The sequence below is a fragment of the Saimiri boliviensis genome, chromosome 10, assembly GCF_048565385.1.
Source record: "Saimiri boliviensis isolate mSaiBol1 chromosome 10, mSaiBol1.pri, whole genome shotgun sequence".
Classification (NCBI taxonomy): Eukaryota; Metazoa; Chordata; class Mammalia; order Primates; family Cebidae; genus Saimiri; species Saimiri boliviensis.
The window spans coordinates 18,708,142-18,722,437 of record NC_133458.1 but is presented as its reverse complement, the minus strand read 5'-3'; the positions used below and the strand labels follow the sequence as shown (position 1 = coordinate 18,722,437).

The 14,296-nt window shown below is 44.1% G+C and overlaps 1 protein-coding gene across 4 annotated transcripts in view; it reads right to left on the bottom strand.

Moving 5' to 3' along the window:
• The window catches only part of KIAA1549 (KIAA1549 ortholog), a 151,534-nt gene that overhangs the window by 63,778 nt on the left and 73,460 nt on the right, over positions 1–14,296 (bottom strand). For all 4 annotated transcript variants that reach the window (XM_074379018.1, XM_074379020.1, XM_074379019.1 and 1 more), the window contains exons 5-9: positions 12,718–12,848; positions 10,631–10,814; positions 8,734–8,793; positions 7,361–7,509; positions 1,568–1,745 (exon numbers count right to left, since the gene is read on the bottom strand). In XM_074379018.1, coding sequence (XP_074235119.1) covers positions 1,568–1,745; positions 7,361–7,509; positions 8,734–8,793; positions 10,631–10,814; positions 12,718–12,848 — 702 coding nt within the window. The remainder of the gene's footprint in view (positions 1–1,567; positions 1,746–7,360; positions 7,510–8,733; positions 8,794–10,630; positions 10,815–12,717; positions 12,849–14,296) is intronic.

Genomic DNA, 14,296 nt, shown 5'->3' with positions numbered 1-14,296 from the left:
TTACCCACGTGGTTTTCAGTACAAAACTGAGGGAAAGAGGTACAAGATCAGATCTGAAAGGTGCCCATATCCTATTGCAATTAACTATTTAATGTCAAGTGCTTGGCTGGAATAGGACACATCTCCTACAATCAGGAATAGCACATATGAAGAAACGTAGGAAGTGCTTTTGTTATTTTTTGCTCACTGCTTTGGAGAAGAACACGTCAGTATGTGATCACATCTCAAATACACAAACACAAACGCCAGTGATTATTTCCTTATACTCTCCCATCATCTTCCATAAAACAGAGAAATTATGCCCATCAGCTCTCATCTTGGTTGGTCTCCAGGGACAAGTACAGATTTCATAAAAACCTTCCACTACCAAGGATAATTTAAAAACAAAACGAAACGAAACAAAAAAACTGCCTTTATCTCCTACATGTTCTCCATAGAGAGTTTTTCTGTATTCTTTGATGCTGGATTTCCTCTAAATGTTTACTTCTCCTTTTATTGCTGGGGGCAAGTTTCACCAAGCTCTTACCAAGACTGCCTGCAGAATCATAAAGGAAAACCACTGACATTGAAAGAGGAATCTGGGCCAGGCATGGTGGCTCATGCCTATAATCCCAACACCTAGGGAGGTTAAGGTGGGAGGATCACTTGGGCCCAGGGGTTCAAAACCAGCCTGAGCAACATGGCAACACCCTGTCTCTACATATGATAAAAAAAAAAAAATAGCCAGGTTTGGTGATAGTGACTGTGGTCCTAGCTATTCAGGAGGCTGAGCTGAGGTGGTTGAGGCTGCAGTGAGCTGTGGTACTACAGCCTGAGTGACAGAGCAAGACCCTTTCTCAAAAAAAAAAAAAAAAAAGAGGGATCTGATTCATACCCTGAAGGTATATTTAGAAAAATACACTATTTCATGTGCCTCCTGTTTCTTCACTTTTAAATACTCAAAATCTGTGTGGTGGAGAGTACTGAGAGCAGCCAGGGCCAGGCAGGCAGGGGTGAAATCTTCCAACAATAATAAAGAAACATCAGAACACCTCTGTCTACACTGCAGAGAGGGGTGAGGATAGGTAGGAGAGAAACAGGATTGAAAAGGGGAAGGATCAAGGACTTCTTTGTGTTAAAAGACCCTGAAGGAAGCCAGTAAATCCAGGGTGTACCTCTCCGCTTCCTGCATGACTCACTGTCCCTGCCAATGTTCAAAATAGGACACAGAAGATTCTGGAATAAATACAGAGCAAACACATTACTTTGCCTAAGACAAAATTTATAATAGTAAAAAAAGAAGTAGTAGAGGAATGAGGGACAGCTATTAAAGCTGATGTAAGGTAGCATAAATCACTATAACACTCCACACGTAAAGCGCTAGGTAGAAAAAAACCGCAGTGTAGGCCAAACCTACAAGCCACTGAAATCCAAATAAAGAAGGTCTCGGTGAATGAATTTTAACAACTGGTACTTCACCATCAGGGTTTACACACATCAGAATGCTTCACATTGAGAGCTCACTGTCAGGACGAGCCTGGCTCTGGAGCCCAGCGCTGCCCAGGCAACAGCACCTCAGGGCACTTACGCTGGGCAATGGCGCCTTGAATCCGGTAACCCAAGATGATGGCTGCTCTCTGGAGGTCCATCTTGTTAATCAGGTCCGAAGACTTGACAGCACTGAGTCTTTCTCCATCTTGATCCTCCACAAAGTAGATGAGCTGTACAGGATTGTCATCTCCCTCCAGCCTCGACACATTTACCACCTGAAAGATAACAGAAACCATCTACATTGCAGAAGCTTGGGTTTCTGGATGTCCTCTCTCAGGTCGCTGAATCCTGACCGTGTCACTCAGGATTTATTCCAATTCTCATAACAAGCTCTGTAAGGGATCCGGGGGGCCCAGAATCACCACGGTGCTCTCTGTTGATGGGAAGAGGGACAGTGGAGAGTTCCTCTGTGTGGAGTAGCAGGTTGCTTGATCTCACTCTACCTCTTCTCTGGGACAGAGGGGCAGGGAGGATGCACAGAACCAGGCTGGTGAGTCCAGGTGGTCTAGAACTGTCCCCACAATCTCGGACGTGCTGATCACATCATACAAGAGCACCATCCTCCCAACATTAACCGTGGGATTAGGTACTTCCCTCGTTCTCTGAGACTATTAATGGTTCTGCCCAATCGTTTCTTCATTTTTTTTTTTTTTTTTTTTTTAACAGGAGGAAGGAGGGTTTATTTGGCCAGGAGCAAAGTGGCACAGTTGCCTAACAGCCAAGCTCTCCTAACAAAGAAAGGTTCTGTCTTTCTTGAGTCTACTGATACTTCCTCCTCATTCTTCTAGGGTAGGGCTTCTCAACCTCAGTTCTACCGACAATCCCTTGATGTGGGGAGCACTGTAGATGGTTAGTGGCATCCATGCCCTCAACCCACCAATGCCCCCACCCTGCACGGCCCAAGGTACAACCCAAACATCTCCAGACACTGCCAGATGCATCCTGGAGAACAAAATCACCCCCACCACTATTGGTCTACGGACAATAAACCTCATAAATTCATAATCTTGTGGGTCAAATAATACTTTGATTCATCCCAAAACCTCTCTCTCTCTCTGGTGTTAAAAGGCAATCTTTTTATACCCTTATTTCAAAATCTAGCACACTTGACCTACAACACCTTTTCATTTCGCTCTATTTCTCTTAATAATATGCAACAATTTTATTGCCCCTTTAGACTCTAAGAAAACTCCAGACTTTTGTCCTAAGAAAAGGATCAGCGGTGACTCCGAGCTCCTTCTTTTACACACGCCATTTACATCTTTGGTCTCTACATTTGCCATTGGCAAAATGCAGCTGCTATTTCTCTGTCCACATGTGTGGATGTGGGATGCTACCCTGTGCTCTGGAAAGAGCTGTTGGACTCCTCCTTCATCATGGGAAACTTCTGGCAGATGAGCAGTTGTATGATTTCACTGTGAACTCCTTCTACCAGATCATGTCTAAAGATCCTTAACAGCACACATCTAAACCCTCTTCCCTCAACAACCTGTTCTTTATGCTTCATCCTGACAAGGACTCATTGTCCTGCCCTCTGGCTGCTATTTCAAAGCCAGTCAGGAGACTGGCTACTCCCTCCCTGACAATGGCGTTGTGGTGATTAACTTTTCTTTTTTTTATTTTTATTTATTTATTTTAAGAGACAGGGTCTTGCTATCTTACCCAGGCTGGAGTGCAGTGGCTATACACAGGTTCGATCCCACTACTTATCAGCACGGGAGTTTTGACCTGCTCCATTTCCGACCTGGGCCGGTTCACCCCTCCTTAGGCAACCCGGTGGTCCCCAGCTCCCAGGAGGTCACCATATTGATGCCAAACTTAGTGCGGACACCCAATTGGCATAGTGCTACAGCCCAGAACTCCTGGGCTCAAGTGATCCTCCTACCTCAGCCTTCCAAGTAGCTGGGGCTACAGGCACAGGTGACCACACCCAGTGTGATTAACTTTTTATTAGCTTTTAGAATGAAATGCTATCAAAGGGCTACTGAAAAGGAAGTAGATTACATCCACCTGTCTCTCTACCCATGTACCTACTTACTGCATTTTAAAAGTTCTAGGCCAGACACGGTGGCTCACACCTATAATCCTAGCACTTTGGGAAGCCGAGACAGGCAGGTTGCGTGAGGTCAGGAGTTCAAGACCAGCCTGACTAACATGGTGAAACCCTGACTCTACCAAAAATACAAAAAATTATTTGGGCATTCTGGTATGTGCCTGTAATCCCAGCTACTCTGGAGGCTGAGGCAGGAGAATTGCTTGAAGCCAGGAGATGGAGGTTGCAGTGAGCTGAGATCACACCACTGCACTCCAGCTTGGATGGCCAGAGCAAGAATCTGTCACAAAAAAAAAAAAGTTCTAACAAATTTTAAATGTATGGTTTCTTCTTGTAGAAACTGTAGAAATCCCCACAAACCCAGTGATACCTACCTTGATGAAAGATTCTACAGGTTTGTCTACTGCTGCAGTTTGGATGTTTGACCCCCTCTAACTCTCCATGTTGAAATGTGATCCCTGGTGTTGGTGGAGGGGCCGGATGGGAGGTATCTGAGTCAGGGAGGCAGGTCCCTCATGAATGGCTTGGTGCTGACCTCAAGGTAATGAGTTCTTGCTCTGCTAGTTCCTGAGAGAGCTGGTGTTGGAAACAGCCCGGCACCTCCCTCCCTTCTCTCTCTTGCTTTCTCTCCTGCCATGTGATTTCTACACTGGCTTCGCTTCACCTTCCAGCAAGAGGCGAAGCAGCCCGAAGCCTTCACCATGTCACTGGCGCTATGCTTTTTGTACAGCCTGAAGAGCTGTGAGTCAAATAAACCCTTTTCTTTACAGACTCAGCCTCAGGTATTCCTTTACGACAACATCAATGGACTAAGACACCCAGGCGGAAAGTGAGCCAGGAAAAGTGAATCGCAGCGTTCTCTCTAGACCTATCAGATTCCTATCTGGAACCTTCATAACCATGGTATTACGGAGTCATCATCACTTTGGTTGCCATTTTCTGTTCGATTTTTAAATCTATCTTCTAAGTAAAATCACATCGCTCTAGAAATTACCGAGCCAATTGGAGAAATGTTGAAAACCATATGCAAAAAAAGATAGAAAGAATAAAAATGGGGCCTGGTGTGGTGGCTCACACCTGTAATCCCAGCACTTTGGGAGGCCGAAGCGGTCGGATCACGAGGTCAAGAGATCGGGACCATCCTGGTCAACATGGTGAAACCCCGTCTCTACGAAAAATACAAAAAATTAGCTGGGCATGGTGGCGTGTGCTTGTAATCCCAGTTACTCAGGAGGCTGAGGCAGGAGAATTGCCTGAACCCAGGAGGCGGAGGTTGCAGTGAGCCGAGATCGCGCCATTGCACTCCAGCCTGGGTAACAAGAGCGAAACTCTATCTCAAAAAAAAAAAAAAAAAAAGAAAGAAAGAATAAAAATGAAAATCACCTAAAATTCAACCAACCAAAGAATATCATTATAAACACCTTAGTATTTTCTTTCTATAGTTTTTTCTCCATGAATTCTATATTAACATTTGGATTACACAGCATAAATACTTTTGTAACCTCTCTTCACTTGAGCTTTGTTGTTACTGTTTTTTGTTTGTTTGTTTTTTGAGAAAGAATCCCACTCTGTCCCCGAGGCTGGAGTGCACTGGTGTGCTCTTAGCTCAGTGGAACCTCTGCCTCCTGGGTTCAAGTGATTCTTATGCCCCAGCCTCCTGAGTAGCTGGGATTACAGGCACAGGCCACCATGCCCAGATCATTTTCATAAATTTAGTAGAGATCAGGTTTTACCTTGTTGGCCAGGCTTGTCTCAGACTCCTGGCCTTAAGTGATCCACCCACCTCAGCCTCCCAAAGTGCTGGGATTACAGGTGTGAGCCACTGTGCCCGGCGGCCTACTTGAACACTTTTCTTTATCACTCACTGATTTTTTTTTAATGGCTGCATAAAATTCCAACACAGAAAGATTAACTATAATTTTATTTACCCATTCCCCAGTTGCTGGGTATCTAGATTGTTCCAACACTTTCACGTTTACAAATTAAGTTTTGATGGACAGCCATGTACTGTGTACACAAATACTTGTCTACATCTTCTTGTTTCATCACTCTAAGTGGGAAGAGAAGCAGAGCTCACGGCTTATAAGCAATCTACCAGACGGCACATTCGCCTGGACAGCCTGGTTAACTTTCCTAACCCTGCATGCCTATTTAGGGAGCTTGTATGTCAAATTTAGCACCGTATTATATCCTTTTATGGTATCCTGTAACAGTTTTATGTGTTTAAGTGAACTCACACCTAGGCCTTAGGCTCTATGAAGCCAGGAATTGTTGAGTGAGACAAAGCTTTTATAATTCATTCTAATTTGTGTTCTTTTTTAATACTTATTTAATAATTACTCCCAATTGTGATTAGTTTTGAAATTGCGCTGTAAGTTACTGCATCTGGCAAAGGAACTATTTTAGAAACCTAAGAATTACATTTCTGGGAGGGGGTTATGATGAGGGGGACACACTTGGTAAAAGGGCTAGAGGACAATGATGCAGTTTGAGGCAACACGTCCACACCCCCACCCAGCCACCCACAGCCAATGTCGTTTGCGTCTTTTTCTCTAATGCCTCTAACCCACCCACCTCCCCACCCTGCCTGCCAGCCCACACCCCCTGCTTCAGAGTTCTACCCGGGTTTCCTGTTTCTGAAATGCCATAGCTCTAAATATCCCATTTTCATAGCTCAACAAGTCAGCAATTGGTAAAGAAAAAAATCCACGTAATGCATATGGAGATGAAAATTAAGGACAGCTCCAACCTCCAACTTCCTGTGAGTATGAGCATTTCTAAATGGGTCACGTTTCAATTCAAACAAATCCGTCTTTTGTACCTGTCTGCCAGTTTTACCAAGTAAAGAAGATTTAGGGTAATATGATACAACCAGGTGTCTCTGGTGGTGGGCACCTGTAATCCCAGCTACTCGGGAGGCTGAGGCAGAAGAATCGCTTGAACCCAGGAGGTGGAGGTTGTAGTGAGCAGAGACTGTGCCACTGCACTCCAGCCTGAGCAACAGAGCGAGACTCTACCTCAAGAAAAAAGACAGAAAGAAAGCAAGCTCAAGTGAAAAGAGGCTACAAAAAGATGTATGCAGTATCATCCAAATGTTAATACAGAATTCCCAAGGAAAAAATAATGGAAGGAAATATGCTAAAATGTTTACGGTGATTTTCTTTGGTTGATTGAATTTTAGGTGATTTTCGTTTTATTCCTTACACATCTTTTACATGTCTTTTTCAAAATTTCTCTAATTGGCTACGTAATTTCTAAAGAGATGTGATTTCACTCAGAAAATAAACTGAAAATCTTAACCAAAGTGATGACTCCATGATACCATGGAAACAGAGAAAATGAAGTGCTCAAGCAGAGGGTGGCATATTTTCCTCTATCTGATCTACGGTCTCTTCCAGTTGAATGATATATCACTACGGTGCTATCAATAATACGGACCATTCTATCAGACAGGCTACACTTTTGTTAATTAAAAACTACTATTTGATAAACGAGGTCCTATGATAGTATGGCCCCAGTTGGACAATCCTGCTCTGCTCCCCAAGGTCTATCGTTATCCTACTACTTACTAAGGCCTTGGTAAATATTTGTCTAGACGCTAGTTGAACTGAAATGCTGCCAGATTCACCTGCTACCCAATATAGAAATCAGTCTAAATCAGAATTTTCTCATGGCACTTCTTATTGGCATAAAAATACAGGGTTTCCGACGGTGTGTGCACTCACACAAGCTCTCCCTCTCCTTCTCTCCTTCCCCTCGTCCTTTGAGGTGGAGTACCTGCACCACACTGTTCCCCGCAGCTACAGTGGCCCTTCTCCACATCCGGCGTCTGGTGGAAACCTCACTGAGCAGCTGGGCCAGCTTGCGTTCCATCTCGGCTTGAAACACTTCATTCTGGAGCTGCTTCTCCACGACACCCAGGAGAACTACATTTAAAAGAAAACACATGCGGCACCCAAAACAAGCCAGCAGTGAAAAAACGGGGTGTGTGTGTGTGTGCATATGTGTTTGAAATTAATGCAAGATTGCCACAAATTGCCAGTCCCTAGACAGGAGACATTAAAAGGAGACACAGTGATCAGGAATGGGGAGAGTCCAGGAAACGCAGCCCATACATCTTATCTAAGCTCCAAGCTCTCAGTGTTACCCAGACTGGCAGGCAGAAGTCCCAGGAACTCAGCACTGCAGGCTCTCTGGCGTGAAGGACGCCTACACAAGATCAAACACTTCATCTGCATTTATCTCAACACTTCTGGAATTGGTGTGAGTTCATGATCTTGCCCTGAGACTTGGACTCACAAACTAACTTGAAAAAAGGAGGCCTGCCCATCTTTAGTTATCTACTTCAGACAAGATTATCTCGACAATCACTTGCCAACATGGTCAAGGAGGAAGGAACATGTGTTTTTCAACTAGAACTGGTTTAAGTTCTTTGAGATACAACCAGGAGCAAGTTACTTCATTACTATGGAAATTACCTGAAAAAGACCGCTGAAGGCACCATGCAAAGAAGCGGGGCCTTGACATCAGATGCTGTGTGTTCAGCAAAGAGAACTTGCAAGGTACAGGAACCCCGTGAATGGTGACTCTCACTACTCCACATGCTGTCTCGTGCCCAGCTAGTTCCTGTGCTGCATGCACGCTGGGCAGCTAAACGTAACTACTGTTCAGACTTCTGTGCACTACATTAGAAAGCCTTTAACTGCAATCCCATACCTCTAAATACCTGACCCCCTCCCCTAAGACAAAAAAAGAAAAAAGCTTCCTAGGTGCCAAGCCACCCTGCCTGTCCTTATTAAACTAAACAACACTTTTAGGAAAAAAAAAAAAAAAAAAAAGAGAGAGAGACAGAGAGATTCTTGCTTCTGAACCTCACCCTGTTTTGGGTCAGAAGATTGTCAGTTCCTGTTAGATTCTGCCCCGAACTTGAGGCATGAATTTTAAAGAAAGTCAGTCCTTTTTGTTCTATAACTCAGTGGGATACATGCCCACAGCCAAATTTGAATCCCTTTCTCATTCATTCTTTGCCAAGAATTTAAGGTACATTTTGCCCTAAATTTAGGAAACAGGAAAGGCAGCATCATTCTCAATACGCCTGCTTAGACTGTATATCCTTACAGCACCCAAAACATTACATAAGTTAAACATACCTGTTCTGACCCAAGAGGACTTCAGCAACTGAGATAAGTTGAGCTGTGGATACTGGAAGGCTACAAAAGGGAAAGAATGAGGGAAGGAGAAAAAAAATCTGTAAGAAAAAAAACCCCAGGTTTACAACAAAGTCACAACACATTGCCTTTACGACTTAGCTCTAAATATGAAAGAACAAAATGTCAGATTCGTGTGAGGACATGAACAGGAGCAATTGCTGAACACATTTGTCTCAAGAACAAAGAGAGAGAGAAAAAGAAATGAAGGGCTGGCTCCAGCCACATCGTAGGACGCTGCTGCACAGAGAGGTCACCTGCAAGATCTCCTTTGAATGTCACTGTTCCACAGCAAAGCATGTTCACACTGTGTACCCCAGAGCCTGGCTTTTCCAGCCATGTCTCAGGGTAAAGTGACCACATGTGTTCACTTGCCCCGGGTCAGTCAGTGGGCTCCTGCTGTCCGGCAGGCTCATTGCAGGCATATATGCACCACGGACACTGAAAGCTGCTCTTGGTAAATAAAAGCTTTATCTCTGTCTACTTTCATATAGAATAACTTGCAAAGTTCTTCCTTTTAATTAACAATATGCTGAAATACATTACAAATCATTAGGCCATTTGGTTGTTTCATTTTGAAAAAGAATCTGAATTTTTTTGGCCTGACTTCAACTCTGGAATCTACTATTTTTTTTTTTAAATAAATATCTCCCCTTCCTCACCCCCCACCTCCGCCTCACCCCAACGCGGCCGTCTGCCTCCATTTGCATTGTGAACCTACTTGCTTTGGCCAGGAAGAACGGTTTCATGTTTTCACTTTTTTTTTTTTTATTTACAGTAAAAGTCACTCTTTTCAGCATACAGTTTTACAGGTTTTGATAAATGTATATACATAGTCACATAATCATCACCACGATGATGATACAGAACAGTGTCATCGCCCCCAAAACACTGCCTTCTGCCACCCTTTTGTGGTCGGACTTTCCCTCTGCCCTTAAGCGCTGACAACCACAAATCCATTCTCGCTCCCTGCAGTTAGGCCTTTTCCAGAACTCGTGTACTTTTTAATAAGACCCGTTTATTCTCCGAGTAATAAAGCCAGGCACAGTGGGTAAGCAGAGCTCTGCAGACCCACCTGGCTTGAATCCAGTTTTGTCAGATTTATATTCTGCCACTCAGTCAGATATTTCACTTGAAAAAAAAACTTGTCCAGGTGGAAATACTCTGTATGATACTAAAATGGAGAATCCATGCCATTTGCATGTCATTACACAGTCATGATACCCAGAGTGAACCCTAACGTAAACTATGGGCTCTGGGTGATGACAATGCGTCAATGCAGGCTGGTCCCTGTAACGAATGGACCACTGTGCCGGGGGATGCTGATAACAGGGGAGGTGACAAATGCGCAGAAGCAGGAGGTATATGGGAAATCACTCAAGCTTCTGATCACATCTGCTGTGAATCCAAAACTTCACTAGAAGAGCAAGTCTTATACTATTATTCTAAGTGAAGTAACTCAGGAATAGAAAACCGAATATGGTATATTCTCACTGATATGTGGGAACTAAGCTATGAGGATGCAAAGGCATAAGAATGATACACTAGATTTGGGGGATTTGTGGGTGACAATGGAAGGGGGGCGAGGGATAGAAGACTACAAATATGGTGCTGTGCACACTGCTGGGGTGATGGGCGCCCAGGATCTCAAAAAAAATCCCCACTGAAGAACTTAGTCATGCAACCAAATGCCACCGGTACCCTAACACCTTAAGAAAAAAATAAAATAATGTTTTAAAAATCAAGTCATTTAAAAACTAAAAAAATTTTCTGAAGAGGTCTACCAACAACAATGCCTGCCACATGACCTCCCCAGCGTGTCCACGGGGGCCGTACTCACGCTCTGCAATCTGCAACACCGGGTATCCCAGATAGAAACTGAACTCCACCACACTCAAGTTCCTCAGCAGCTCACTCACTTCCGACCCATTCAAGAATCCCTGTGCGCTTCTAACTGCAAAGGTGATGTTCACCGGGCCCCGCCGAGGAGTCGCCCTTGAGGAACTGACGGTGATATTCAAGATCTGAAAGAATGAAGCCAGAATAAGCTTCAAAAATAAAACATTCTGCTGACGGCTTAACCCTGATCTCTCTCTCTCACAGGTCCTCTGATTTTTTTAAAAGAAGGTAAAGTGTTTAAAGGAAAAATAACTGGCTTTCTAACCTGGTTCCCTGTGTAAGAGTTTAAATGCTCAGTTTACTGAAAATGTTTCTTATATTAAGTGATGAACTGAGCACATGTACAGCCCCTCCTACCCCAAATCCCACTGAAATAACAATAAGCTGAACAAAGGGGAATGAATCCACACCTGCACTGAGAATGGAAGAAAACCAGTGATTCCGTCAAAAACCTCGGAGGGAGAAAGGATGGGACTGGACTGATATAAACCAGAAGGGAGTGAGCCAGGATCCAACATACACACAAGCACCAGCTACAGCAGAGCAGAGGGCCATGCTCCCCATAGAGGACCAGGAGGGGCTCCGTGGTGGAGACCAGCAGGCACGAGACCAAGAGCAGCCTCCACAGTGGTAATCGGTGTAATTAATCACAAGGCTGTGCCCAAGAGCTGAGTCCATTGCCTTCCTCCTCAGTCCTTCCTAACTGTCACACCCAGGCCAACACAGAGGTGCTAGCAGCAGCCAGGCCCTCACCCAGCACAGGCCAAAGAACCGCTCCTGGGGAAAACACACCCCTGCCTAAGAGGACTATGGCAGGTCTGGGCCCTAAGCAAGAAGGTGGGCAGAGACTAAGACAACTCCCATGCACACCACAGACAAGGAAAGAAAATGAATGAAAACACAGCTAGCTGGCTCTGCCCTGAGACACACACTGAAGTGCCCCGTCCCCCAGGAAGAGCCTCTTTATCTTGACGCTGGAAGGAGGGGGTTCCCCATCTGCTTGCATCTGACCACACACCGCACCCAGAGAGAAGCCCACTCTGACATATTCTGCCCCGGACCCAGCGCTCCAGTGAATCTTCCCACCAGGAGATGGAGCTGACATAGAAAGATATCCCACAGCTCAAGGGGAGAGCCGTGCCAGCTACTAAAATGAACAACTTGGTTCTTCATTCCTAACAACAAACCAGCAGTCTCCAGATTTACAGAAACAAACAGCACAAAAGCAAAGCATGGAGATCAACACGCAGAGCAAGGACTGCAGAGAAAACAGGAATGACTTAGGGAACAGGAGACGCATTTTAACAATTCTAATTAACGTCCTCAGAGGCTTTCAAGGCAATACTGTATCATCACAGGAAAGCCTACAACGAAAACGGAGCAAAGAACAATGAAAAAGAAGCTAAAAAATTCAACAGACAGATTGCATAACATAACAGACACAACTAAGGACTAAATTAATGACTTGGAAGACAAAATTTAGTAACTGTAGAAACAGAGAATAAAAAGAGATGGAAAATATGAGGAAAAAATAAGAAACATGGAAAGTGGATCCAGGAGCACCCAAATCTATTTTGACATCCATTTTGGAAAAAGAGAGGAAAGAATGTAGACGGAAAAAAACCAAAGAAATATAAAAACATTAGCAGTTTCCATGCAATACGTACAACGCCTGTTCTTAGTAGCTGTACGGAAACAACAGTATGGGTAGACATTCCCCCACTGGATATTGAGGGCGACACCATTCCTTTCTAGGTAATTCTTGAATTTCCTGAATATGGTCACGTCTCTTCAGCTCACCATATCTGAGTTCCCCGGGTACCAGCTACTCTGCAACCTTCAAAGCTGCTCAGCCCACGCACACTACGCCGACCCTACGCCACAGGAAGAGATCCATCCCGACCCAGGTAAACTGGGTTTCCACCACTGGAGGGACTAAGAGGTAAGTGCATCCTAAATTAAATGACGTGGAACAATTTCCCCTTTAAAGGCTAAAGCCTTCTGTTCTGCGTTCAGTGATGTTCTCACCTGCACCGTGAGGTTATACGTTCCCTGGTGGTGTTTTCTCACTTCAAGGAGAGCTGTCATTAGGCCTTTCTCGATGCGCTGGGTGAAGTTGCAGACGCCAGTATCCACGCTTGGAGGCACAAACTGAAGGACTGAAAAGAAAAACAAGCAAAGTCTCACCAATGAGGTGTTCCTGCTTCTGAAGTGGTAAGAAATCAAGAGAGAGAAACACAGTATCTAAATTAACTAATTCATCCACAGCAAGGGATTAAGTCCTGTGATGTACCATTTCTACTTAATATTGCATGGAAATGTAAAAAGCGACTTTGCGGTAAATGAAGACATGCAATGTGAAGGTGACTGGTATCATTTTAAAATGAAAAATAACATAAGATAAGAATGTGAGCACCAAAAGATGCAAGGGATAGAACCATTTCAAATGTATATAAATTCATTGTAGATTAATTCTTAAGTATTTATGGGTGAAATTACATGACATCTGGCATTGCTTTAAAACACTCTAGTGTCCACAAAAACGTTCATGGGGGATAGATGAAACAAAATTGGTGATGCTGATAATTTTTTTAAGCTTAACGGTGGGTATATGTAGGCTTAGTATGTTATTCTCTCTACTTTTGTAAATGTTTGACTATGTCTACAGTGAAAAGTCAAATACATTTAGAAATTACTGTTAACTGCCAGGCGTGGTGGCTCACGCCTGTAATCCCAGCACTTTGGGAGGCTGAGGCGGGCAGATCATTTGAGATCAGGAATTTGAAACCAGCCTGGCTATAATGATGAAATCCCATCTCTACTAAAAATACAAAAATTAGCCAGGCATGGTGGTAGGCACCTGTAATCTCGGCTACTCAGGAGGCTCAGGCAGGAGAATTGTTCCAGCCTGGGGGCGGAGGTTGCAGTGAGCACAGATCGCACCATTGCACTCCAGCCTGAGCAACAGAGCAAGACTCTGTCTCCCAAAAAAAGAAAGTACTGTTAACTTCATATACATGTTTAAAGTCTTCCTCTTTTAGAGGCTATATAGGCTGAAATATGTGTGGGTGAGATGATATAATGCCTGAGATTTACTTCAAGATAGTGCAAGAGGAGGGGAAGCAGATGGTAGATGGGGGTGTGGCTACAAGACTGGCCAGAACAGAAAAATGATTGAGGACCCACAATGAGTACATGGTGGTCTGTTAAACTATCCTATATACTTTTGTATATGCTTGAAATTTCCCATAATTATAAACACTTTTTAAAAGTTAAATAATAAGGTCGGGTGTGGTAGCTCACACTCATAATCCCAGCACTTTGGGTAACCAAGGCAGAAGGATCGCTTGAGCCCAGGAGTTTAAGACCAACCTGGGCAACTTAGGGAGACCTTGTCTCTACAAAACATAACTTATTTTAATTTTTTTTTAAAGACAGGGTCTCACTCTGTTGCCCAAGCTGGAGTACAGTGGCACAATTTTGTCTCACTGCAGTCTCCACCTCCTGGGTTCAAGCAATTCTCTTGCCTCAGCCACCCAAGTAGCTGGGATTACAGGCATATGCCACCGTGTCTGGCTAATTTTTGTATTTTTAGTAGAGATGAGGC